We start from the raw sequence: 24,980 nt of genomic DNA, 5'->3' as shown, positions 1-24,980 counted from the left end.
ATAAACTGGGTCACTTGTTATAGCCATTCAAAGAGAGGATTCATTTCTCTAGAAATTCTTAACTCTCTTAGGCAGGTTAACATATCCTCTAGCTTTAATAGCTGAGTTAATGCATATTTTTAAAGCCATTGTTACTTCTAATTTTGAACAGTGACTTACTTTTTTTTAGGCTAACCTGTCTATCTTATATTAACCCATCAAAATGGAATCCAAATTCAAATCTTGCAAATTAGTTCACTTTATTTTGAACGTATTACTGCTGTACAAGAGAATTTACCAATTGCTTTAGTTTCGTAATTGTGCTGTAGAAAAGCAAATTAGTGAGCAGCGATGGAGAAAGCCAGAACTTGCTTCACAGCCTTTAAACGCAGTTCTTCCAAATCTAGACCTCACTTTGAAGTGAGAGATGTTGAAATGTTGACGGTGGCCGCAAGGTCACAAGTCCATTTGAAGAAAGAATCAATAACGTAATCAATGTCTCTGACTTCTCAGTTCTCTCTAAATTACATTGGGTTTGAATTGGCTAGAGGCTATAGCTTGGCTCTAAGGATTCAGTCCATAACAATGGGATACCAGAGAGTAATACTTTTATAATATTTTCAGTGATGATTTTATTACTTAGTGTTTTCTAAAATAAATCCTTAAGTCAACAAAAAATAAGACTTACGGGGACTCAAAAATAGCACGGTTCTGAACAAGTCATGTTTGTAATTTTAAAATCAAGCTCCGCTTTTAATATTTTTCCTAAAACATTTTAAAAGTAATCTAAGGGTACAACTCAGTTTATTAAATGACTTTGAATTAATTCTAATTTTTTCAAGAAAGCCTATGTGATGGAGAGATCAAAAGAAAGACATTAACCGCAATTTCTACCAACGGATTAAACAGACTTTACATGAAAATCTAATACTTCCTTCAGTATGTTAGAACTTGTTTTCATAGAAAAACTATAAATCCTATGTTTATGGAAAATGCAAACAATAAATGTTTCTGAAGTGATAGCTTAAAGAAAAATTGCGTTTTCATTTTGTGAAAAATCATATTCTAAAGAATTCTTATTTGCCCTCAAAAGGAAAAGCATATTTACTGATATCTAGCATCTTCTAAGAAAAATTTAGAGATTGAGCACAATGCACATAGTTTTTAAAATTTCTAAAGAAGCAATACCAGAAGATTGCACATCCTGATTTTTGTCGACAGAATTAACTACTCTTGTTGCGACGTGAATGATTCCACTCAGAGAAAGGACGACATCAGGTCTTAGGTGGTCAGAATGAAGTGAAGCAATGCTTGAACACTACTTCAATTTTACTTTCCTTTTTGAAAGACAGGAAATAACCTAGTTTCTTCTGGGATAGAGTAACATAAATGCACAAAAGCATCTTCTCTGATACGCATCTCACTAGGCACTATGGAATAGTTGAACAAGAAAGGCCATTCCTCTGAGTGTTAGAATGCCTATGATGGCAGGTGCTGAATACAAGTTGCAAAAATGAACAACTAGAGTGGATCAGGTGTAAACAGCGTGGGGTCATATCCACCAGAGGCCAGAGGAAGAAATATCACTTAGCATCATCTACAGACCTCCCCATCTTTTGTAGACCATTCTAAGTGGATAGGAACTACCATTTATCTTCCTGGGTGATTTGGAAGTCATTCTAGCTCTGTCCCTTTGAAGGAAGGAAGTGGAAAGCCGTCTAAATTGCAGGCTATTCCCCACAAATGCTACTATGTGTACATTTGCCAGATTTTCCTGTTACTTCAAAGATAGGGTTAGAGACTCAAATGTTTTATCAAGAATTATTTCGTGAAGTAGTTACCTGGTTAGACAAACTTTTTGAACAATTATGAGAGCGGAATGTGTTTGATCATTTAATTAAGGTAGGAACTGTGTACTGCATATATTGCCTGGTGTATGGAAGCATATAATTAAAATGTTAGACCACTGATCAGTAAAGTGAGGGGGAGGGTAGGAGGGTGAGGAACACATACAGAATGCTCCCAGCAGAGGGTATGCCTCCCAGGGGAGACTCTAGATATGAAGAACTGACTCTTCAAATGGCAAATGCAAAACCTTGTATTAGACAAAAATATTTATATCAGTGTGTTCTTCCACGTATAAATTTAATCAAAATAAACTGACAAATTTTTCAAATAAACCACTGTAGAATTTAATGTATTCATCCCATGAATTCCTCATAATAAGCTATCCATTGTTTTGACTGACAGCATTGACTAAAGGCATTTTTATTATATAAAGGCTTTTTCTTGTTTTTTTATTTTCATAACTGATGGTGTCTAAAATTTAACATGTCATAACAGTAAAAAAGGAGACAATAACAGTACATTCTCCATTGACAAAATTTTGTTATGAAAAATCATAGTTTATTTCATCAAAGCAGTTCTGGTTACCTTTTCCCCAGCATAACACTTGACACATGATACCCACAAATACATGAGAGTGACTCAACTGCTCTGCTTTCCAACTTTCAATGATTTACTAACAGGTTGGCTTGCAATAAAACCTCTGAATAACTTGAGAAAGCCGGATCTTCAGATTTTGTCAAATTTTGAAATCCATAAATAAAACTATTTCAACAAGGTCAGATGAGAGAATAGAAATTAAATAAATGGAGTACATATACTTCAAGTGATACAGGTACCTAGCTTCCCAAGAAAGCTTAGAGGAATAAATGGGTAAATTGGAAAAATCTGATAAAATCAGTTTTATCTAGCTCAAAGGTTGTCACCAACATTATTTAGATTAGAAAGTCAGTCATTATATTACACTTAATAAATGTTATTTTGCCCATGCTAAAACATTTCTTGGAATCTAGTTACAAGAAGTTGACCCCAATGAACTTTCGGATTTACAGCTCTGAAGCAATGCCACATTGCTCTAGGAACCCAAACTCATACAACACTGTTGGCTCAGGGTGAACATGGCAGCTGGCACACAGTCAGGGCTTAATAACTGTTTACTGGTTAAATGATTGGACAATTGGATGAACAAAGGAAAAAATGTCATGACAACCTTCTCAGGAGAGCGTTAAAAATTAAAAGGGAAAGAGAGAGAGAATGAACACAATCTTTATAAAGACTTACTTATTCCATGCTTGTCTAAGGTTTTTAGAGCTGTACAGGGTAAAGCGTTCTGAAATAAAAAAGAAAAATGATAAACAATCTTTGTTTCAAGTGTATATATTGCAAGTATGTTAAAAAAAAAAGACCCTCAACTTTCAAAAAGATAGTGTTTAATTTAGCCATAGCTATGCTAGCCACAGTAGGTCTTCACCCTTAGATTGGGCAGTTATAAAGAGTAAAACAGGACGATCTTAACATTCTAAACAATGAAGCATTGTTTTCTTTTGTTTAGGGTGACTTATTGTATAATCTGGTTTCCTAGTAACTATTTCTTAAAATTACTAAGTTTTAATTCGGTCAAAAGAAGAAACTCAAATTCCAAACTTCTTAACTGTAAGTAGATTTATAGAATATTGACACATGGGTCAAATGAGACCTGCTGTTTTCTCCATGAAGACATCGCTGACCAAATGTAGTAATGTTGGTTCTCCTTTCTTAATACTATACAGTATTTACATATGCTCAAAGCCAAACTACCAATGTCCTATAATGTGTATTTATATTTATCATTGAAAGACATTTATGATATTTTTAAAATTAAAATGTAACATTTGTTTTACCAAGTTAAACAATAAAGTGGCATAGAATAGATATTAATAATCTCCCCTCTTGCTCCCCATTTTTCACTCCTGATGATATAGCAATTGTTAATGGCTTGGCATGTCTCTTTTCATATATTTCATACAAACCCATCCATATATACTAATATATATTCTATTTTAATTTTTAAAATGGATTGTATAATAAACATTCTCTGAAATTTCTTTAGGCATTTAATAATATATAGCAGACAGTCCTCTAATAATATATAGTGGAGAGTCCTTCAAATAAAAAAATAGATGTAACAATTGTTTTAAAACTGTAAAATAATTCCATAGAAGTACCATAAGTTATTTGGCCAATATAGAACTGCTTGGCAAATGGTATGCACATTTTACATTTTAATAGATGCTGACAGATTACTTTTCATTTTCCCATCAGCAATAAAAAATAATGTCTTTTTTATATCTTGCATCCCTAAGATGCAAGGATGGTTCAATATGTACAAATCAACAAATGTGATACATCACATTAATAGAATGAGAGAGAAAAATCACACGATCATCTCAATAGATGCAAAAAAAGCATTTGACAAAATGCAACATCCATTCATGATAAAAATTCTCAATGAATTGGGTATAGAAGGAACATAACTCAACACAAGAAAGTCCATATATGACAAGCCCATAGCTAATATCATGCTCAATGGTGAAAGGTTGAAAGCTTTTCCTCTAAGATAAGGAAGAAGACAAGAGTGCCCACTCTCACCACTCCTATTCAACATGGTACTGGAAGTCCTAGCCAGAGAAAGGAAGGAAGGAAGGGAGGGAGGGAGGAAGGAAGGGCATCCAAATTGGAAAAGAACAAGTAAAATTGTCTCCTTTTGCAGATGACATCATTTGATACATAGAAAATCTTAAAGACTCCACCAAAAAACTATTAGAACTAATAAACAAATTCAGTAAAGTTACAGGACACAAAATCAATATACAAAAATCAGCTGCATTTCTATATACTAACAATGAATTACCTGAAAAAGAAATAAAGAAAACAATCCCACTTACCATAGCATCAAAAACAATAAAATACCTAGGAATAAATTTAAACAAAGAGGTGAAAGATCTGTACACTGAAAACTATAAGACATTGATGAAAGAAAGTGAAAAAGACACAAATAAATGGAAAGATATTCCATGTTCATGACTGGAGCATCAAGATTCCAATATCATTTTTGTTTTTTACAGAAGTAGAAAAAACAAACATAAAATTCATATGGAACCCCAAAGGACACTAAATAACCAAAGCAATCTTGAGAAAGAAGAACTAAGCTAGGGGCATCATAGTCCCCATATTATAAAGCTATAATAATCAAAAAAATATGGTACTGGCGTAAAAACAGACACATAGACTAATGGAACAGAATCGAGAACTCAGAAATAAACACATGCATATATGGCCAACTAATATCCAACAAAGGAATCAAAATATTCAATGGAGAAAAGATGGTTTCTTCAATTAATAGTGCTAGGAAAACTGGATATTCACATGCAAAAAAATGAAACTGAACCCCTATCTTATATCACTCACAAAAATTAACTTGAAAAGAATTAAAGACTTAAATTAAGACTTGAAGCCATAGAAGAAAATATAGGGAAAAATCTCCTTGACATTGGTCTTGGCAATGATTTTATGGATACAACACTCAAAAAGCAAAAATAAACAGTGAGACTGCATCTAGCAAAAAAGCTTCTGTGCCACAAAAAAAGCAATCAGTGAAATGAAAAGGCAACCTACAGATTGGGAGAAAATATTTGCAAATCTCATATCAGATAAGAGGTTAAAATCCAAAATATATAAGGAACTTATATAACTCAATAGCAAAAAAATAAATACAGGCATACCTTGGAGATATTGTGGATTCGGTTCTAGACCACCATAATAAAGTGAAGATCTCAATAAAGTGAGTCACACAAATTTTTTGGTCTCCTAGTGCATATAAAATTTATGTTTACACTATACTGTAGTCTATTAAGTGTGCAAAAGCCTGTCTACAAAAACAATGTTACATACCTTAATTAAAAAACACTTTACAGCTAAAAAAATGCTACTATCTGAGCCTTCATCAAGTCAAAATCTTTTTGCTGATGGAGGGTCTTGCCTCGATTTTGATGGCTGCTGACTGATCAAGGTGGTGGTGCTGAAGATTCGGGTGGCGGAAGCAATTTCTTAAGATAAGACAACAGTGAAGTTTGCTAAATTGATTGACTCTTCCTTTCAAAAATGATTTCTCTGTAGCATGCAGTGCTGTTGGATAGCATTTACCCACAGTAGAATTTCCAAAATTGGAGGCAATCCTCTCTAATTCTGCTGCTTCTTTATCCACTAAGTTTACGTAATATTCTAAATTCTTTGTTATCATTTCAACAATTTTCACAGCATCTTTACTACGAGTAGATTCCATCTCAAGAAACCACTTTCTTTGCTCATCCATCAGAAGCAACTCCTCATCTGTTCAGGTTTTACCATGAGATTGTAGCAATTCAGTCACATCTTCAGGCTCCATTCCTAATTCTGATCCCTTTCTACTTCCACCACATCTGCAGTTATTTCTTCCACTGAAGTCTTCAACCCATCAGTCATCCATGAGGGTTGGAATCAACTACTTCCAAACTCCTGTTAATGTTGATATTTTGACCTCTTTTCATGAGTCATGAACATTCTTAATGGCATTTAGAATGGTGAATCCTTTCCAGAAGGCTTTTAATTTACATAGTCCAGATCCATCAGAGGAATCACTGTCTATGGCAGCTATAGCCTTACGAAATGTATTTCTTAAATAATAAGACTTGAAAATCAAAATTACTCCCTGATCCACGGGCTCCAGAATGGATGTTGTGTTAGCAGGCATGAACACAACATTCTTCTCCATGCACATATCCATCAGAGCTCTTGGGTGACCAGGTGCATTGTCAATGAGCACTAACAGTTTGAAAGGAATCTTTTCTTCTGAGCAGTAGGTCTCAACAGTGGGCTTAAAATATTCATTAAATCATGTTGTAAACAATGTGCTGTCATCCAGGCTTTGTTGTTTTGTTTATAGAGCACAGGCCGAGTGGATTTAGCCTAATTCTTAAGGGGCCTAGGATTTTCAGGATGGTAAATGAGCACTGGCTTCAAATTAACGTCCCCAGCTGCATTAGTCACTAACAAGAGAGTCAGCCTGTCCTTTGAAGCTTTGAAGCCATGCATTGACTTCTCCTCTTTAGCTATGAAAGTCCTAAATGGCATCTTCTTCCAATAGAAGATTGTTTGGTCTGCATTGAAAATCTGCTGTTTGGTGTAGCCACCTTGATTAATGATCTTAGCTAGATCTTCAGGAGAATTTGCTGCAGCTTCTACATCAGCACTTGCTGCTTTCCCTTGCACTTTTATGTTATTGACATGGTTTCTTTTCTTAAACTTCATGAGCCAACTTCTGCTAGCTTCAAACTTTTTTCTGCAGCTTCCTAACCTCTCTCAGCCTTCATAGACTTGAAGAGAGTTAGGGTCTTGCTATGAATTAGGCTTTGGTTTAATGGAATATTGTCACTGGTTTTATCTTCTAGCCAGACCACTAGAACTTTCTCCATATCAGTTATAAGGCTGTTTCACTTTCTTATCATTCATGTGTTCACTGCAATAGCACTTTTAGTTTCCTTCAAGAACTTGTCCTTTACGTTCACAACTTGGCTAACTGTTTGACCCATCCTGGCTTTTGACACTCCTTCCTCACTAAGCTCAATAATTTCTAGCTTTTGATTTAAAGTGAGAGACCTGTGAGTCACTTGGACAACTAGAGGCCATTGTAGGGTTATTAATTGGCCTGACTTCAATACTGTTGTGTCTCAGGGAATAGGGAGACTGGAGGAGAGGGAGAGAGATGGTGGAATGGCTAGGTGGTGGAGCAGTCAGAACACACACAGCAATTTATTGATTAAGTTCACTGTCTCATATGGGTGTGGCTCATGGGCATGCCCCAAACCAATTACAATAGTAACATCAAAGATCACTCATCACAGATCATCATTAAAATGAAACATTATTATAACGAATATAATAATAATGAAAAAGTTTGAAATATTGTGAGAATTACCAAAAGGTGACACAGAGACATGAAGTGAGCAAATGCAGTTGGAAAAACGGCGCTGATAGACTTGCTTGGCACAGGGTTGCCACAAACCTTCAATTTGTAAAAAATGCAATATCTGCGAAGTGCAGTAAACTGAAGCACAATAAAATGAGGTACACCTGTAGTTCCATTTAAAAATGGGCAAAGGACCTGAATAGACATTCTTCCAAGGAAGATATTCAAGTAGCCAACAAGCATATGAAAAGGTGCTCAACATCACTATCATCAGGGAAACGCGAATCAAAACCGCAATGAGATATCACCGCACAGCTGTTAGAATGGCTATTATCAAAAGACAAAAAATAACAAGAGTTAGCAAGGATGTGGAGCAAAAGGAACCCTTGGGCACTGTTGGTGGAAATGTAAATTGGTATAGCCCCTATGGAAAACAGTATGTAGATTCCTTAAAAAATTAAAAACAGAGCTACCATATGATCCAGCAATTCCACTTGTGGTTTGAAGGTAACAAAATCACTATCTCAAAGAGATTTCTGCATCCTTATGTTCATTAAAGCATTATTTACAATAGAGAAAATATGGAAACAAACCAAGTATACATCAATGGATGAATCAATAAAGAAAATATGTGTGTGTGTATATATATGGGGGTGTGTGTGTGTGTGTGTGTGTGTGTGTATATACATATATATAATGGAATATTATTCAGCCATGAGAAAGAAGGAAATTCTGCCATTTATAACAACATGGATGGAATTTGAGGGCTTTTTGGTGTGTGAAATAAGTCAGACAGAGAAAGAAAAATACTGTATGATCTCACTTATATGTGGAATCTAAAAAAACCCGAACTCTAAAAGCAAAAAACAGACCGGTAGCTGCCAGGAGTGAGGGTGAGGGAGGAGGGGAAATGGGTGAAAGTAATCAAAGGGTATAAACTTCCAGTTACAAGAGGAATAAGTCCTGGGGATGTAATGTAAAGTATGGTGACTACAGTTAACAATAGTATTGTATATTTGAAAGTGGTTAAGACAGTAGACTTTAGAAGTTCTCACCACATACAAAAAAATTGTAACTGTGTGAAGTATGAATTTGTTTAACCAAACTTATTGTGGTAATTACTTTGTTATATATACATATATAAGATCACCACTATGTTGTACACCTTAAAGTTATACAATGTTATACATTAGTTATATCACAATAAAACTGGGGAAAAAAGACAGCATTCTAGCAAAGTAAAACAAGGAGATATGATGCAGAGTGATCAGTCGAGAGGGACATTCTAGGTTTGGAGATGAGAGAAGATGAGTTTCATACAAAACAGTCAGTCAACAAAATAAATAAAGTTCCTATCAGAAGACTGGTTGGAGTTTCATTAAAATGTTGGTTTACCTGAAAAAGATTACATAAAATCTTTGTACATAAGAATATGGTGCATCTTTCCATTTAGACAGGATTTGTGTGTATGTCCTCCAGGAAAATTATATAGTTTCCTTTTCATATTGATCTTATTTCTTTTCAATAATTTAATACTTAAAATGCTTACTTTTGCTTAATATCGGTTGGATTTTTTTTGTCAGTGTTGTCCACTTTTAATTATAAGGTTTTAAAGGAGAGAATGGAAATGATTTATATTACTTTTATTATGGTATGTTTCATATATAAGAATACCATTTAAGAAGAACAAAAAGAAATTTAAGAACACATTCAGCATCCTATATCTAAACACAGAGTTTATTCAAAAGGAATGACTGGAAATATTGCACAATAATTCATTCATTCAATTATTATTTATTGAGCAACTACTGTGTGCCAGGTATACTTCTTTGGGCTGAAGACACAGGAGGGAACCAAAGAGAAAACCTTCCTGCCTGCAAGGAGCTCACATTCCAGTAAGGGATGTGCAAGGTCTGAGTGAGCATGGAGGACAGGGTGGCTGGAGCAGAGATAGAGAGTCGAGGAGAGATGAGTGGAGGCTGAGACAGAGGTGGGGTAGAAGGACAGAAAACTGGCTCACATAGAGTCCTTGTGGCCTTTGAGATATGATCCAGATAATTTTTTCTTTTTTGGTGAGAAAGATTGTCATTGAGCTAACATCTGTTTCCAATCTTCCCCTTTAGCTGGAGAAAGATTGTTGCTGAGCTAACATCTGTGCCAATTTTCCTCTATTTTTTGTATGTGGGACTCCAACACAGCATGGCTTGATAAGCGGTGTGTAGGTCTGCAACTGGGATCCGAACCTGTGAACCCTAGGCTGCTGCAGTGGAGCACGCAAACTTAACCACTATGCCACTGGACTGGCCCAACATAGACTTTTTTTTAAGGCTTATCCTGGCTTCTATTTGGAGAATACATTACAAGAGGCAAAGTTGGAAGCAGGGAGACCAATAAAAGGTTATTATGACCGTCCAGGAGAGAGATGATATGACTTGGGCTATGGTAACAGAGGGAATGCAGTGAGAAGGGGTCAGTCTGAAACTTTTTGGAAGGTAGAGCCAGTAAGATTCATCAATGAATTGGATATAGGGTATGACAGAAAGGTAGGAGTTAGGACGACTAATAGAGCATTTACTGATCTCCAAATTCCAGGTTTCTAAGGTTTGGAATTTCATAATTTAATTCAAATATTACCCTGAGAATATATTAATCATTCCATGATGATTCAGAAGGTGTTTAAAGTTCTCAAGGAGTGTCAGAGTCATCACAGCAGGGGTAATTGTCAAAATAGCTAATAACGTGCAAGGCACGGGCATTGACCAATCAGTATGGAAACCAGCCATTATGCTATACTGATGTGCGTTCACCGACGATCAGGTTTGATTATAAACATCCATTGTTATAAAGCTATAGGCAAAAGTGCTCACCAACACTTATGTATTTATTTGTTTCAAAAGAATGTCTAATGTCTGGGGCCCGCCTGGTGGCGCAGCAGTTAAGTTCGCATGTTCCGCTTCTGAGCGGCCCGGGGTTTGCCTGTTCGGATCCCAGGTGTGGACATGGCACTGCTTGGCAAAAGCCTTGCTGTGCTATGCATCCCACATACAAAGTAGAGGAAGACAGGCATGGATGTTAGCCCAGGGCCAGTCTTCCTCAGCAAAAAGAGGAGGATTGGCAGTAGTTTGGTCAGGGCTAATCTTCCCCCCCAAAAAAAGAACATCTAATGTCTGAGTTTATTTTCGACTAGACTGCATTATATAAGACGCAACATAATTCAGCCAGTTGGTGTAGAGCAGAAATTTAAAGGCATATTTTCAGTTTGAGGATTAACTAACAAAGAAAGGAGAAATGGAAAGAATAGTTCTTTTTATAAAGGTTTTTAAAAAAATTATTGTCTAAAGTCTGGTACTAAAAGAGCAAGATACATTTTTAAAATTAATTACATCAAAATGTCCTTGTAAAACAAATTTGATCTCCTTAACTTCGTATGCTCCACAAAGCAATTTTAATAAGTTGCTATGATTTCAGAAGGAACAAGAATTCCATTACAGATAAAATTAATACAATCTTGCATTTACAAGTAAATTATTATTCTTAGCAATTAATGACTGCACATGAATATTAGTACTAAAAATTGTCTCTATTTAGAGCTTGACAGGATGTGCTAATAGAAATTTTTTTTTAGAAATGCAATATGTCAGCTTTAGCCATGCATAAAAGAGCCAAAATTGATAGTGAAACTTCCATTTGAAAGGAGAAAAACTAAGGATATAAAGAAGTCGTCCTACATTTACTTTCCATCACTATTCACATAAACTCTTAATTCTTTTAGCAAATGTCACCTGGGTACCACCTGTGTGCCAGTTACTGCACTGGGCAATGGGTACACAAAAATGAATAAGTCCTGCTTACAGTTCCATGGCACAGAAATGTAAATACAGAATTACAAATACAGGGTGAAAGTGCTCCAGTGTGGATGTGGACACAGTCCCCCGGGAGCCCAGAGGCAGAGTCACTAACTGCATCTGTTTCTTTTCCAAATGAAGAGGGAATAAACTCAAATGTCTGAAGCTAGCTCCAGTGACACACAGGACCTGATATCCTGTATTCAACATCTTTCAGATCTTAACTGACAAAGCACACAATTTCAGATGGAGCCATTTCTAAACATTTTCTGCAATAAGCATGCATTATGTTTATAATTAGATTAAAAAATTATATTTTAAAAACTATTTCCATCATAAATAAAAGTAATGTTCCATTAGAATGAAAGCAACACAATTAGCCATGTAAGTTTTGAATACAAAAAAGGTGTTTACATTAGTGCCCCAAATCAGTAAGAATTATATTGAATAAAATAGATATTCAACTGCCTGTGAATAATTTTGTCAGAGTATTTGAGTATGTGCATACGAGTGCTTTACACTGTTCTCCTTCAGTTCAGTTTACTCTGTCACTTACTACTTTAATGTCAGCTTTCTCTTTCCAATTATGTTTAAACTAGGACTTTAGAATGTCCTGATGTAAAGCATTGGCTAACTCATAGCATAACTGAGGAGTGCAATTAATTTACACCTGCAGGCTGCTTTTCACCTTCTCCTCTCATTGCTGGGACACTGCAGAGGATGATCACACACAGCGGGAGGCCAGGGAGGAGCGCTGGCAGAGGAGAAGAAGAAATCACTTGCTATGTGACATGATGGGGGTGGGCGGAAAGAAGGCCAGAAAGGTTTTCCCTCTAACTGCCATGACTATGCACCGTAATTTGTTGAAATTCCACAGGAAAACAACTGGACAGCAATGCTATATATTCTAAAGTTTCCCAGCTTAAAAGAGCTGAGCGGGAAACAGCTTGAGGCACCATGAAAGCAGACTTTAACTCACATGAACATAACACCTAAATTGGAATTCACTCATTTGCTTATAGGTATGTACTGTCTACTCCAGAAGAGTAATTTGAATTTTCATTCTCTCCCTTCTTCATCAACATTTTTTGTATCTTATAAGATACTGCTGTCTTTTTTAACTTCAATAACAGGACAATGTATGAGTAAATAGTTAAATCAACCAATCAATTAAAAACCCCAAGTATGTTCAAAGAAATTGAAAGGCTAAAAACCAGGATTTGTATGTAAGCTCTTTTCTTTCTTTTTTTTGGGGGGGGTGGTGAGGAGGGGTAGCACTAGAGATAAGATCATGAAAAGTCTCAAACTTTAGTATACCTTTTGCAGAAGGAGTTAATATGCAATGTAAATAATACCATGGGATAAGTATTTATAAGTCAATATAAAAATGAGTATGTCCCAAATGCCATAGGAAATGTTAGATGTAATTGACTCCTCTAAACCGTAAATGCCACTATTCACAATTTAAGCTCTTTAGGATTATTTTGCATTTAACAAATGCATTTACTCTTTCTTACTGAGTTTGTAAGAAAATAGTACAGATTTAAACAAAGAGCTGTGGCCATGCCAAAGGGCATCCTATCTAACATCCGGGAGAGGTGCTGAGCCTGACGCCTTTCTCAGGATGGCTTCAGTGGAGCAAAAAGCTCCAGGCCTTTATAAAGGTGAACAATGAACCTGGTCATGAATCACTCTGCGAACATTTCAAAGGATCATCCTAATTACTTGTTTATGTGAATGATAATATCCTTAAGTCCTTTAGGAGAGAAGGCATGAATATTCATTCATTCTCTCATTCATTCTACAAATATTTATTGTGTTCCTACGGTTTGCCAGGCACTGTTCTAGGTGCTGTGAATACGTCAGTGCACAAAACATACGAGGTCATAAGTGGCCTACAGTACATCACAGGAACCAGTACTAAGGGGCCCTCAATAGAAGAAAACTGTATTCACAAGTATTCACAAGAATTTTTATGCAAACTTTACTTTTGTTATATTTATTAGGATGACCAAGCCAGCAATGAACATTTCAGTTGATTGTGTGATCAAGATATAGGAAAGCTGGATTAAAATCACCTATAGGCCTTAGAACAGAAATAAAGCAGAATTCCTGTGCAGTAGAAGAGAATTTACCCTGAATGGGGAGGGCTAAACTTCTCCCAAAATGCAGGGATTTTAGATATCTCAACTCCAAAAGAGCACAGTGATCCAAACAGGCATTTTAGAATTAATGTGTATGTCTGCACAACTGCACTTCACAGCTTTAAAACACTTGATATCCCAAAATATGTAACGGCTGAGATTTGACACAACTCCAGTATTGTCAGCAAGACGTCTCGACATGACATATTAATGCTGAACAGACTTTCACTGCCCTGTCGCTGTCACCCGGAGGGGCTATCTTGAAATGCCGAGCAGCAAACTTCAGTGCTGAAGAGAAACTGCAGCATCCTGCCCTGCCCTGGCTGCAGCAAAGCATCCTCAGCGACCATGGGTGTACATTTAAAGGGAGTAATCTCTGAGCCACTTCTAGAAACAATGTTCTACTGTACTCATTAAACATTCTTACTTCTGATGGCATTTGGTTTTTCTAACATACATACAAATGTGGGTTTGTGAGTGTATATCCCAGATGAGGTCTTCAAATTATCCACACTTTTCTCAACCTAAAAGTCATGGAACACTTCTCTTTCCATAAGATGTTTTTCTCTAGAGATGTGAAATTTTGTCAATTAGGAACTTATTAAAGTCCAAAATGTACTATTCACAAAAAAGAACACGTCTTTACAGCTCCCAGAAAAGAAAGGAGAAGACAGTTTTTGGTTCTCACTCTCCGTGCATCCCCACCCACCACTCCATCCAAACTCTCCAAAGGGAGAAAGACATCAAGAAGAGGGTGCCTAGCACCTTCTAGGGGAAGTGTGAGCAATCAGGTAGTCTAATCACTTCATTTTACAAATGAGTAAACTGAGGTTAGAGAGGTTGAATTGCCTGAGGCCATGGTAGAGGCTAGTGGCAGAGGCTGAACTGGTACTCTGCTCTCAATCTACCATTGGTTACCAAGGGACCGGGATACCCAAGCTTCCTATTTGATATTTAGCAAACATTTGATGTGTCCTATGTGGTTTGCAAATATGAACTCGTTTTAGTCCTCATAACAACACTATGAGGTGAGGAAATACGGTTATCTCCATTTTACACATAGAGAAACTGAGGGACCCAGACACTGGGCACCTTGTCCATGTTACACAGCTGGTAAGTGGCAGAGCTGGGATTCGAACCCAGACAGTCTGGATGTGGAATCCATGCTCTTAGCCACTGTACCATGACACCTGTCTGTGTCTCCATTGGGAGAGACTTGAAGTTTGACCCTCAAAATGCACAGAGCCAGCAGCAGCACAAGCAGATCAAAGCTCCTTTAACTAGCAATAAAAAACATGCACACTTCCAACTTAACGATGTTCTGGAAACGGCAAAACTATGGAGACAGAAAAAGATCAGTGGTTGCCCAGGGTTAGGAGAGAGGAAGAGAGAAATACGCAGAGCACAGAGGATTTCTTAGAGCTGTGAAATTATTCTGTATGATACTATAATGATGGTCACATGTCAGCATATATTTGTCCAAACCCATAGAATGTAAAACACCAAGAGTGAGCCCTAATGTAAACTATGGACTCTGGGTTATAATGATGTGCCAACGTAGGTTCATCAATTATAACACATGTACTGCTCTGATGGGGAATGTTGATAATGGGGGAGGCTGTGCATGTGTGGCGACAGGGGACATATGGGAAATCTCTGTACTTTCTGCTCAGTTATGCTGTGAACCTAAAACCACTGTAAAAAACAAAGTCTATTAAAAAAAAACCAACATGTACACAATTATACTCTCCCCACTCTCAACTCCCTTTCCACATGCTCTGAGTGTCTTACCCTCTAAGTCTAGGAGAACAAATTTATCTTGTGTTCATAGGAAATGCCAGACAAATGTCTTTCAAGTTCTAGTGACCTTGGACCTATTACTTAAAAATCTTTCAGTGCTTCAGTTTCCCCATATCACAGAAGGAGTAATAGGACTATACACCTTATAGAGTTACCATGAATGTTCAATAAGAAAACGCATCTCGGGAGCTAATAAGAGTGTCTGACTCATAATAAACATTCAACACCTGCCAGCGATTACTACTCCTACCACAAGTATTACTAATAACATGCTTGAAAAACTGACCATCTTGTACGGTTATGTTACACATACACAAGGCAGACATTTGGTATACTTAATACTTAAGCTGTCCTAAAGTACCCCTCTTGAGGCAACAGTTAATGAAATGAATAAAAATCACAGTCATGATGATGCTATTCTAACTCCTTACATGTAATTCTGTGACTTTAATACCCTGGTGAAGAGCAATGATTGGCATTCTGAGCGAATATCAATTGTTCTTTTTTACAGTCAAGAGATTATTAGTTGGATTCATAAAGATGGCTCTAAAGGCAAAAGCATCTATGTACATACACACTTACGTCCTTTCTTAATAATCTCCATTGCAAATATTATTTATTTGTCTCTTAGCTACAAAGGTGCTCTGACAGCACTGTATCAAGGACAAATGTAAGTGAAGGAAACTTCATCAAATCTTAAAACGAAGCTAATTGTTGGTAGTGAGTTTATCATATCTCACTTGAATATTTGGTGGGTAAAATATTACTTGCAAATTAAATGAAAAAAACCAAGATTTTTCCTTTCACTGTTATATTAGCAAAAGAGTTATTCCATAGTCATGTATTTGTCTTGCAGGAGCTCTATGATAATGGCCTAAAGAGGCTTTTAAAATCAACATCATTTTAAACAAGTCAATGAATTTGACTCACTTATTTTAGCCAGGAATAGCTGACAAGCCTAGAAGTCATAAGACCTAGTATGGGAGATTAGATTATTATTCAGCAAATATTTCCTCTCTCCCCTCCCCCACCTTCAGGAGTAGGGTATACTTCTCTGCCCCACTGATAGTATTTTGCTTAAACAATGGGATGTTAGTGGTTTGACACAAGCAGAGGCTTGAAATGTGCCTGTGGTATTAGGCCTGTCCTCTTATGCTCCTGTCTCTTGTCACAGGAAGAGCATTATTTTGTAGCTGCCATTCAAAGGAGGATGACAGATGTGTGGAAAGACCTGGATCCAACCTGCAGCTTGGAGGTGAGCCGTCCAGAACCCAGACAAGATCAGCTGAAATCCAGCTCACCGTATTAACTAATATTTATTGGTGTATGGCACCGACTTTGGGGTGGTTTGTTTCGATACCGTCATGGTGGAATTGATTGCTACATCGGGTTTTGGCCCAGCACTACCTTCTACTAGGAGGCAGGGCTTTCCTCACCAAGCTTCAGCTCCATCCATCTTCCTGTCTATCTGCCCTCATGAGATAATGCACATGAAAGCATTTGGCAAACAGTAAAAAAATGTACAATGCAAACAACCAACTAGCACTTAAATTTTTTTTGCCTTTATTCTGTGTTTTTAAGACTTGTCAAATGCTGAAAATTTTACACAAATTCTCAGATTAGAAATACCGTACTACTATTCTCTGTGCTTCTCAGGGACAGAGGAGAGAAAATCCTTCTTTCATCCTACCGTTGGTTCAACCACTTAGTCATGAATCTCTCATAGTAGGGTGGAATCATGCTCAAGATGGTCAACTATGCAAGGCTTTGGCTTGTGGAGTTCCACTCCTTCCCTAGGGACACAGTTTCACACTCAAAGTACTGTGGTCAAGACCCAACTTCAACATAGGAATCAATTTTTCTTGTTTTAGAACTAAACTTCCAATCTCCTGGTCCCCCTTCCGAAGATTTTGATTTTTAAAGTTTTTGGAAAGATGTTTAGGGTCAGGAGGTATGGAGAACTTTTTGCAATGCACATATTTCTAGTTATATATTTGCAGGCATTTATTATGAGCACAATAAATATAAAACAATAAGTTACAAACTAGAGAAAGCAATAAAAAGTGTGTGGTTGGTTTACGGTAATGCCAATGGTATATAACAACTCAAATGTTCTATTTTTAAGGAGATGACAATTCTTTCAGTACCTTGAAAATTATCAGTGTCTTCATTTAATTCTGATCTCTACTCTTAGGGTAAAATTTTAATTCTCCTCTTAGATATAATTTTAATCAAACCACATAAATTAGACAGTATCAAGGATTTTAATCCTCTTTGGAAGGGGGAGTAGCATTAGTGAAGAGATAGAGAAGTCTTTATTTGGTGATTGGTATTCCATATCAGCTTTGGTAAGATGAGGTGTGGGTAACTCCCAAACTGGATTTTACAAAATTTCAGGAGTAGGAGTAATGAAACCAGTCTACTTAGGATTTTTTTTTTTTTTTTGATAGGACTGAAATCAGAAGAACTTCATTTCTCCTTGAAAATTTAATCTTATTAAGTTTTTTCTGGCATTTGCTAGACACTCAGCTGGTCTCCATCATTACTGATTCCCTCTAGTGAACATAAATGGGAAATTCTTCAAGCAGTTACTAGAGAACAAGTTAGCAGATAGTCCCTGCTTTGCACTGAGTTGAGTTTCACAATTCATAAAGATATTTCCCCTCACTGGTCTGCCTATTTGGGAGGAACTGAATTGCTATTTTACATTTTTGAGTGATTATCAAGATTTTTCGCTGTTTCTTATTTTTATTCTATAGCATTGGCCATGTCTATGGCTTATTTCGTATCAAATCCTTGGTCAGCTACGGACCTGTGGGGAAAACTGTCCCCCAAGCCTGTGGCATTACTGCTATCTGGTGTGAGAATAACTTCCCCCAAGCCAGGACTTGCCATCATAGACCCTTCTAGACCCAGAGCTGTAGACAGAAACTGCCAATCAAGAAGAGTTCACCCTTGAGACGAAGCCTCTTTCTATCTCTGCAATAGGTCAATAACATAGCCAGTAGGTCCTTTTGAAAACATAAAACATCAATTTCCTTCCCCATTCAAAAACCATCTAATGATTCCTCTCACACTTCAAATAAAATCCTAACTCCTTACCTTGCCTTCCAGGACCCGTCCCTCTGAATTGTCTCTTGCTCTCTCCATGGTCACACTTTTGCAGCCACACTAACTTGTAATTTGTCTGCTATCCGTCTCCCCTGTAGCACGTAAGCTCCATAAGGAGAGGGTTTTGTCTGCCTTGTTCACAACCGTACCTTCAGCACCTACAATGCTGCCTCGGATAAGAATCTGAACTCACAAGAGTATCTGAAGCACAGTTACCACTGCTTGAAATGGATGACCTCTCAACGTGAGCATTTGCTCCCCAGCTTGCGGCCACCAGTGACCTCCCAGAATGATTGCCACAATCAGAAAGAAGTATGAAAGGAAAGACAGTCTGCCCTTCCTGTCATGCTTAATTGTTTTTTTTTACTTCTTCTACTCATAAATTTCACTTATTTCATACATTTACTAATTAACTGGCTTTTTCATCATGTGACCGGAATGGCATTTACTGGTGGGAGGAGGAACAGCGAAGTTGAAGAAGGTGGTAGTTGATGGTGGGTCAAGCAGACCACAGAGTTTTTATAATAAAATCTGAGATAAGAGCCAGATATTTGCATAATCATTTTTAAAGTCCATTTTTACAACCATCACATACTTACACCCTTGTACATTCAGATGTAACCCATGAACACTATAGTTTATATCAATTAATCAAAAAACCCACAAGACATAAAAAGAGATTCTTGAGGTAAAGCATAAAGGGAAAATGGGAAAGGAAATACCAGCAGAGGACACTGTATAAATGGTACAAAATATTATTTTGTAGTTACATGCCCTTAACAGTTTAAAAGCACTTTTTTTTTTTTTTGAGGAAAATTAGCCCTGAGCTAATATCTGCTGCCATTCCTCCTCTTTTTGCTGAGGGAGACTGCCCCTGATCCAACATCCATGCCCATCTTCCTCTACTTTACATGTGGGGCGCCTGCCACAGCATGGCCTGCCAAGCACTGCCATGTCTGCACCCGGGATCTGAACCAGCGAACCCTGGGCTGCCAAAGAGGAATGTGAGCACTTAACCGCCGCACCACCGGGCTGGCCCCTTAAAAGCACTCTTATATCAATTAAACAGCTAGCTCAGATCTTAAAAACAAGTAGAGTATAAGTAAATAAAAAGCAATAAAGAGAATGAAAAATAGGTGATCTCATTTGATTTCCATAAGAATTCCATGAGCAGGGCCAACCCCGTGGCACAGCGGTTAAGTGCGCTTGTTCCGCTTTGGCGGCCTGGGGTTTGCTGGTTGGGATCCCAGGTGCGGACATGGCACCCCTTGGCATGCCATGCTGTGGTAGGTGCCCCATGTATAAAGTAGAGGAAGGTGGGCATGGATGTTAGCCCAGGGCCAGTCTTCCTTAGCAAAAAGAGGAGGATTGGCAGTAGTTAGCTCAGGGCTAATCTTCCTCAAAAAAAAAAAAAAAAAAAAAAGAATTCCGTGAGCTGGATGGAGCAGACATGATTCTTCTGCAAGAGTAAAGAGGATGTCTCTCCACGTTCACAGGGGGCCTCTGACCCCAGGTGTGGTCTGTGCAGGGCAACATCACAGCAAGAAGATGCCCTCCTCTCAACCTTCCTGTCCCAAACATCCCACCCCAAAATTTCTGCTGCTTTCACAGCTTTTTCATCACTTTCTTAAAGAGAAGGGGAAAGCCAAGTGTGTGAATAAAGGCTAAGGGTTTAACTTCCTCAGGTCTGCAAATCATGAAACTGGGCAGTTCCCATAAAATTTACTAAGGACTGCACATCTGAAACTAAACATCCACAGAGGACATTTTGGAGCTGACAATTTACTGGAAGCACAGGTTTAAAGGGCTTAAGAAGATGCCCATACTGAGCAGGTTGAGGGTGGGCTCCGGTATCTACAAGAAGATACAGATCTTTTCCAAGACGCACAGTCAGGGAAGCTCGCTTAAAGAGAGGCACAGACATCAGTGAGAAGACCCGGCTGGGGACTGAACGACCTGGGTTGGGCTTTTGGCTCTGCTACATACTAGAGATGTGGCCTTGGGCAAGCCACACGATCTCTCTGAGGCTCAGTTTCCCAGTTTCTTTGTCTGTAAAATGTGATAACAGTATTAAGACAATAACGTCATAATAGCTCAGAGTTATTCTAAATATCAATTGACGTAATACATTAAAATGCTTTGTAAATAATAAAATACAACATAAAATGTAGGTGTTATCACCATGGTATTTATTTCTGAAATAATTTACAACTTCCCTTCAGAATTAAGAAGTCTGGATCTATTTGGTTTTGGGGTCCCATTCAGGCCTGTAAATAGGCAGGACTTGAGGAGAAGTTTTTCACCTCATTACAAAGTCCTAGTACAACTAAGTCCATATTTAAATGTTATCTGCCAGGTCAATGTGCCTGTGGGCTTAGCTTTGGGGAGAATGTTTAAAATACGACTATTCTGCAATTTGCCGCCAATGACAAATTCTTTTGTTTTTATCTTATTTCATTCATTGAAAGAAATTCTATCTTTATCAAACTTTCCTTAATCAAGCAGCCTCTTGTATTAGATAGCTTTCTCTTAGGAATCATATAATCACTTTAGAAATGCTCTATTCTCTTCCTTGATTTGGGAAAGCAGAATTATTTTAGTGTAAATTTCACTACTTTTAATGCTTCCAGTCTAGCAGCATTTTTCTCCCCCTGAATTCTACAGTGACTTCCTTTTTTAAACTCCTGAATAATAACTTGTTATTAAATAGCAGTTGAATGCCCCTTTTGTTGGAAGCACTTAAGAGATGAATAAAAGTATCATACATGGAGTCTACACGTTATTTTGGGACGAGACTACTTTATACAAAGTGATATTTGTGGTTCTATATATTTTACCAAATACAGAGATCAGATCCTCTCTACTTTTCTGATATTCTCTTTATAGACTCATAGTCAATAAAGCGTTCATTAGAAGAAGGTCAATGAGAAATTGTGATATAGATCCAGTAGCATAGTCTCCCATGATGTACACTGGGAAAAAAAGCACTGAACTGAAATCCAGGAAGACCTTTAGGGAAGGCCTTTAACACCTCTGGCCTCAGGTTCCTAATCTTACAAAGGAGAGAGCAGATGCCCCCTGGAGCTTCTTCCAGTTCTAATGTTCAACTTGCTTAAATAGTTATGTCACAACCTAAACACCACTCGTACTCCCAGCTCAAACAGCCCCGGGGGTGCCTTCACACCAGGAAATTCCAAAGTCTCAGAATTCTCAGTCCCTCATAATGATTCCACCAGTCTGGAAACTTAAAATGTCCACCTGTGTTCTGCCCTGATCTAGGCTCCACAAAGCCCAAATGATCCCGCAAATACATACACGAGATGTGTGTTTTAAAAAGATAAATGCTAAATCTGTCCTATAACAAAGAATTTCAAGCATCACTTCACCAGAGGTACCAGAGCCATGTTGCCCCTGTTGACGTAAAGTAGGAGTGGAGAAAGCAGGCAGAAGAAAGTGATCCTGGGATTCACATACGGAAGCCTCTTACTACCCCAGAAGGAAACTGAGACAGAGAGTATCATGCAAAAGCATCCCGTTAATGAGTAATTATGAAATGAGTAAAAGGAAGTGTCTTAATTTTGCAGTGGGCTCTTACTTTTTGTTAGAGAATAGGATTTGGCTTGTGATGAATCTAATCAAAGGTGACAGAATTACTGAAGTGCTGAGAATACCACAGTGCAACCTCTCGCCTCAGAGGCTGGCCCACAGCAAGCATCCTGAGGATAGTGATAAAAGGAGACACTCCTGTATGAGAGAGAGGGAGAGAGGGAGACGCGGAGAGATGGGGCCAGGGCCAGTGGGGAGGGAAAAACCCCTACTTTGTGTGTGTGTGTGTGTCTGTGTGTGTGTGTGTGTGTGTGTGAGGAAGATTGGCCCTGAGCTAACATCTGTTGTCAATCTTCCTCTTTTTGCTTGAGGAAGATTGTCACTGAGCTAACATCTGTGCCAATCTTCCTCTATTTTGTATATGGGACATGGCCACAGCATGGCTTGACGGGTGGTGTGTATGTCCACGCCCAAGATCTGAACCTGTGAACCCAGAGCAGTCAAAGTGGAGCGTGCAAATTTAACCACTACGCCACCAGAAAGACCCCTACTACTGAGACCATAAACCACAGAACCCTGAAGGTTAGCAAAAAGAAAGGGGCATTATTTACAATAGCCAAGACATGGAAGCAACCTAAGTGCCCATCAACAGATGACTGGATAAAGAAGGTGTGGTATATATACACAATGGAACACTACTCAGCCATAAAAAAGAACAAAATCTTCCCATTTGCAACAACATGGATGGACCTTGAGGGAATTATGTTAAGTGAAATAAGCCAGATAGAGAAGGATAATCTCTGTATGACTCCACTCATATGAGGAATTTAAAAATGTAGACAAAGAGAACAGATTAGTGGCTACCAGGGGAAAGGTGGGGTGGGAGGTGGTCACAAAGGGTGAAGGGGTGCACCTACAACACAAGTGACAGACAATAATGTACAACTGAAATTTCACAAGATTGTAACCTATCATTAACTCAATAAAAAATTTTTTTAAAAAAAGAAGAAACTGACTCACTTCTCACTTCTAAGAGAAACTTAAATAGAAGTAAATGTTGGAAAAGCAGCAGCTTCCAAGGTAACACTCTTTACTATACGCAATACACACACATGTGTGTGCACTTGGGCACTACATACTTATTTATTTTATGCAGCTGTGGCCTGTCCCAGCTGCCTGACCACTATGGGAATAAGCTGAGGTTAAGGAATTTTGAGTTAGCATAAATGTAAGAGCAGGAGAGGATATACAGGCTAAATACTAAAGTAAAAAACTTATTTGTTACTTAATGTTCTTTTAATATTTTAATAATTGTTCTTAAAATGTTCTTCCAGTTTTGCCATACTTTTCAAGGGAAAACCATGTTAAGTTCTGAGCTAAAATGGAGCAGTTGTGAAGATAAGATAATTTTATTCATCTCCCCTAGGTTCCTGTTACAGTCTCGGAACTGCCCTCCCTGCTTCTGCCCTGGGGCCCCTGCCGAGAGGAAGAGCCAGGGTGATCTTACTAAAATGTAACGTGGCCTTGTTCAAAACTTTCCAGTGCTTTCTATTTCATTCAGAGTAAATGGCAAAGGACTCCTAGCAGCCCCCCAGGCCCTCCATGAGCTGCCCCAGCCCCTGTTCCCTCTGACCTCATTTTCTAGCCCCTCTCCTTCCCACTTCAGGGCCTGTGCACCTTCTGTTCTCTTTCTGGAAAGTTCTTTCCTCAAAGATCTTCATGGCTCTCTCCCTCATGTCCTTCAGGCAAATGTCATCTCTTTAGTGAGGCCTTCCTTGATACATTTAGAATTTAAAATTGGACATCACCCCCTTCCCTGGCACTTCCAGAACACATTTCTTGCTCTATTTTCCTCCACAGTGCTCACCCCCACCTGGTATACTACATATTTTACTTATTAAATGTCTCTCCTACCTATTAGGGATCTTGTGTGTTTTGTTCACTGCAATATCCCTACTCCCTGGCCATACAAGTGGCGCTCGATACATACTGTTGAATTAATAAATAAATTTAACTTATTCTAGAAATTAACTGTAAGAATAAATTTAAAAAGATGACCTACTAGTTAATTAGAATATGTTGAAACCAAGAGACTGATCTTTTTAGCTTTACTCCTGATCTAGATCATAGCCATAAAATAATCCATTTGAAAACATAAATTGCTTTTTCCTATAAAAGTACATATATATAAGTTTATACACATATCTAAAACAGCAACTCATCTTTAAAAATATATAATGACTGCACTGTTCTAAACCATCATGGCTTTTTTCCTCTTGGGACAAAATTTATTCAGTTAGGCGAATCGAGTAAGACATGAGAGTGAGGATTATTTTCAAAATTGCTAAAAAGTTAGAAAGAATCATTTTTTTTTAAATTCCAGAGTAGCAAAATCTTTTCATAGACAATGGGATACTTTCTCAAATATATAAAGAATCCCTAGAAATTGATACAAAAATGACACATAACTCAGTTGTAAATTGGGCAAAAAATATTAACTGTTCACAGAAAAGGAAATGCAAGTGATCCTGAAACATATGAAAAGATGCTCAACCTCATCATAAAAAGGAGCATGCAAGTTAAAATGATATTGAGATCCCTTTTGTCATCTAACGGATTGAAAAGATCTAACAGTTTGGCCTGTGGAGTGGAGAAGCAGCATCTTCACGTATTGCTGGTAACGGAGCCAACTGGTACCACACCTTTTGGACAACAATTTGACAGCAG

At 37.8% G+C, this 24,980-nt stretch overlaps 1 protein-coding gene across 6 annotated transcripts in view; it reads right to left on the bottom strand.

Moving 5' to 3' along the window:
* Positions 1 to 24,980, bottom strand: part of CDK14 (cyclin dependent kinase 14) — a 549,155-nt gene that overhangs the window by 110,711 nt on the left and 413,464 nt on the right. For all 6 annotated transcript variants that reach the window (XM_070617449.1, XM_070617451.1, XM_070617450.1 and 3 more), the window contains one exon: positions 3,106 to 3,154. In XM_070617449.1, coding sequence (XP_070473550.1) covers positions 3,106 to 3,154 — 49 coding nt within the window. The remainder of the gene's footprint in view (positions 1 to 3,105; positions 3,155 to 24,980) is intronic.

Source organism: Equus przewalskii, chromosome 4, assembly GCF_037783145.1.
Source record: "Equus przewalskii isolate Varuska chromosome 4, EquPr2, whole genome shotgun sequence".
Classification (NCBI taxonomy): Eukaryota; Metazoa; Chordata; class Mammalia; order Perissodactyla; family Equidae; genus Equus; species Equus przewalskii.
The sequence above is the reverse complement of the archived record's forward strand: the minus strand, read 5'-3'. Positions and strand labels throughout refer to the sequence as shown.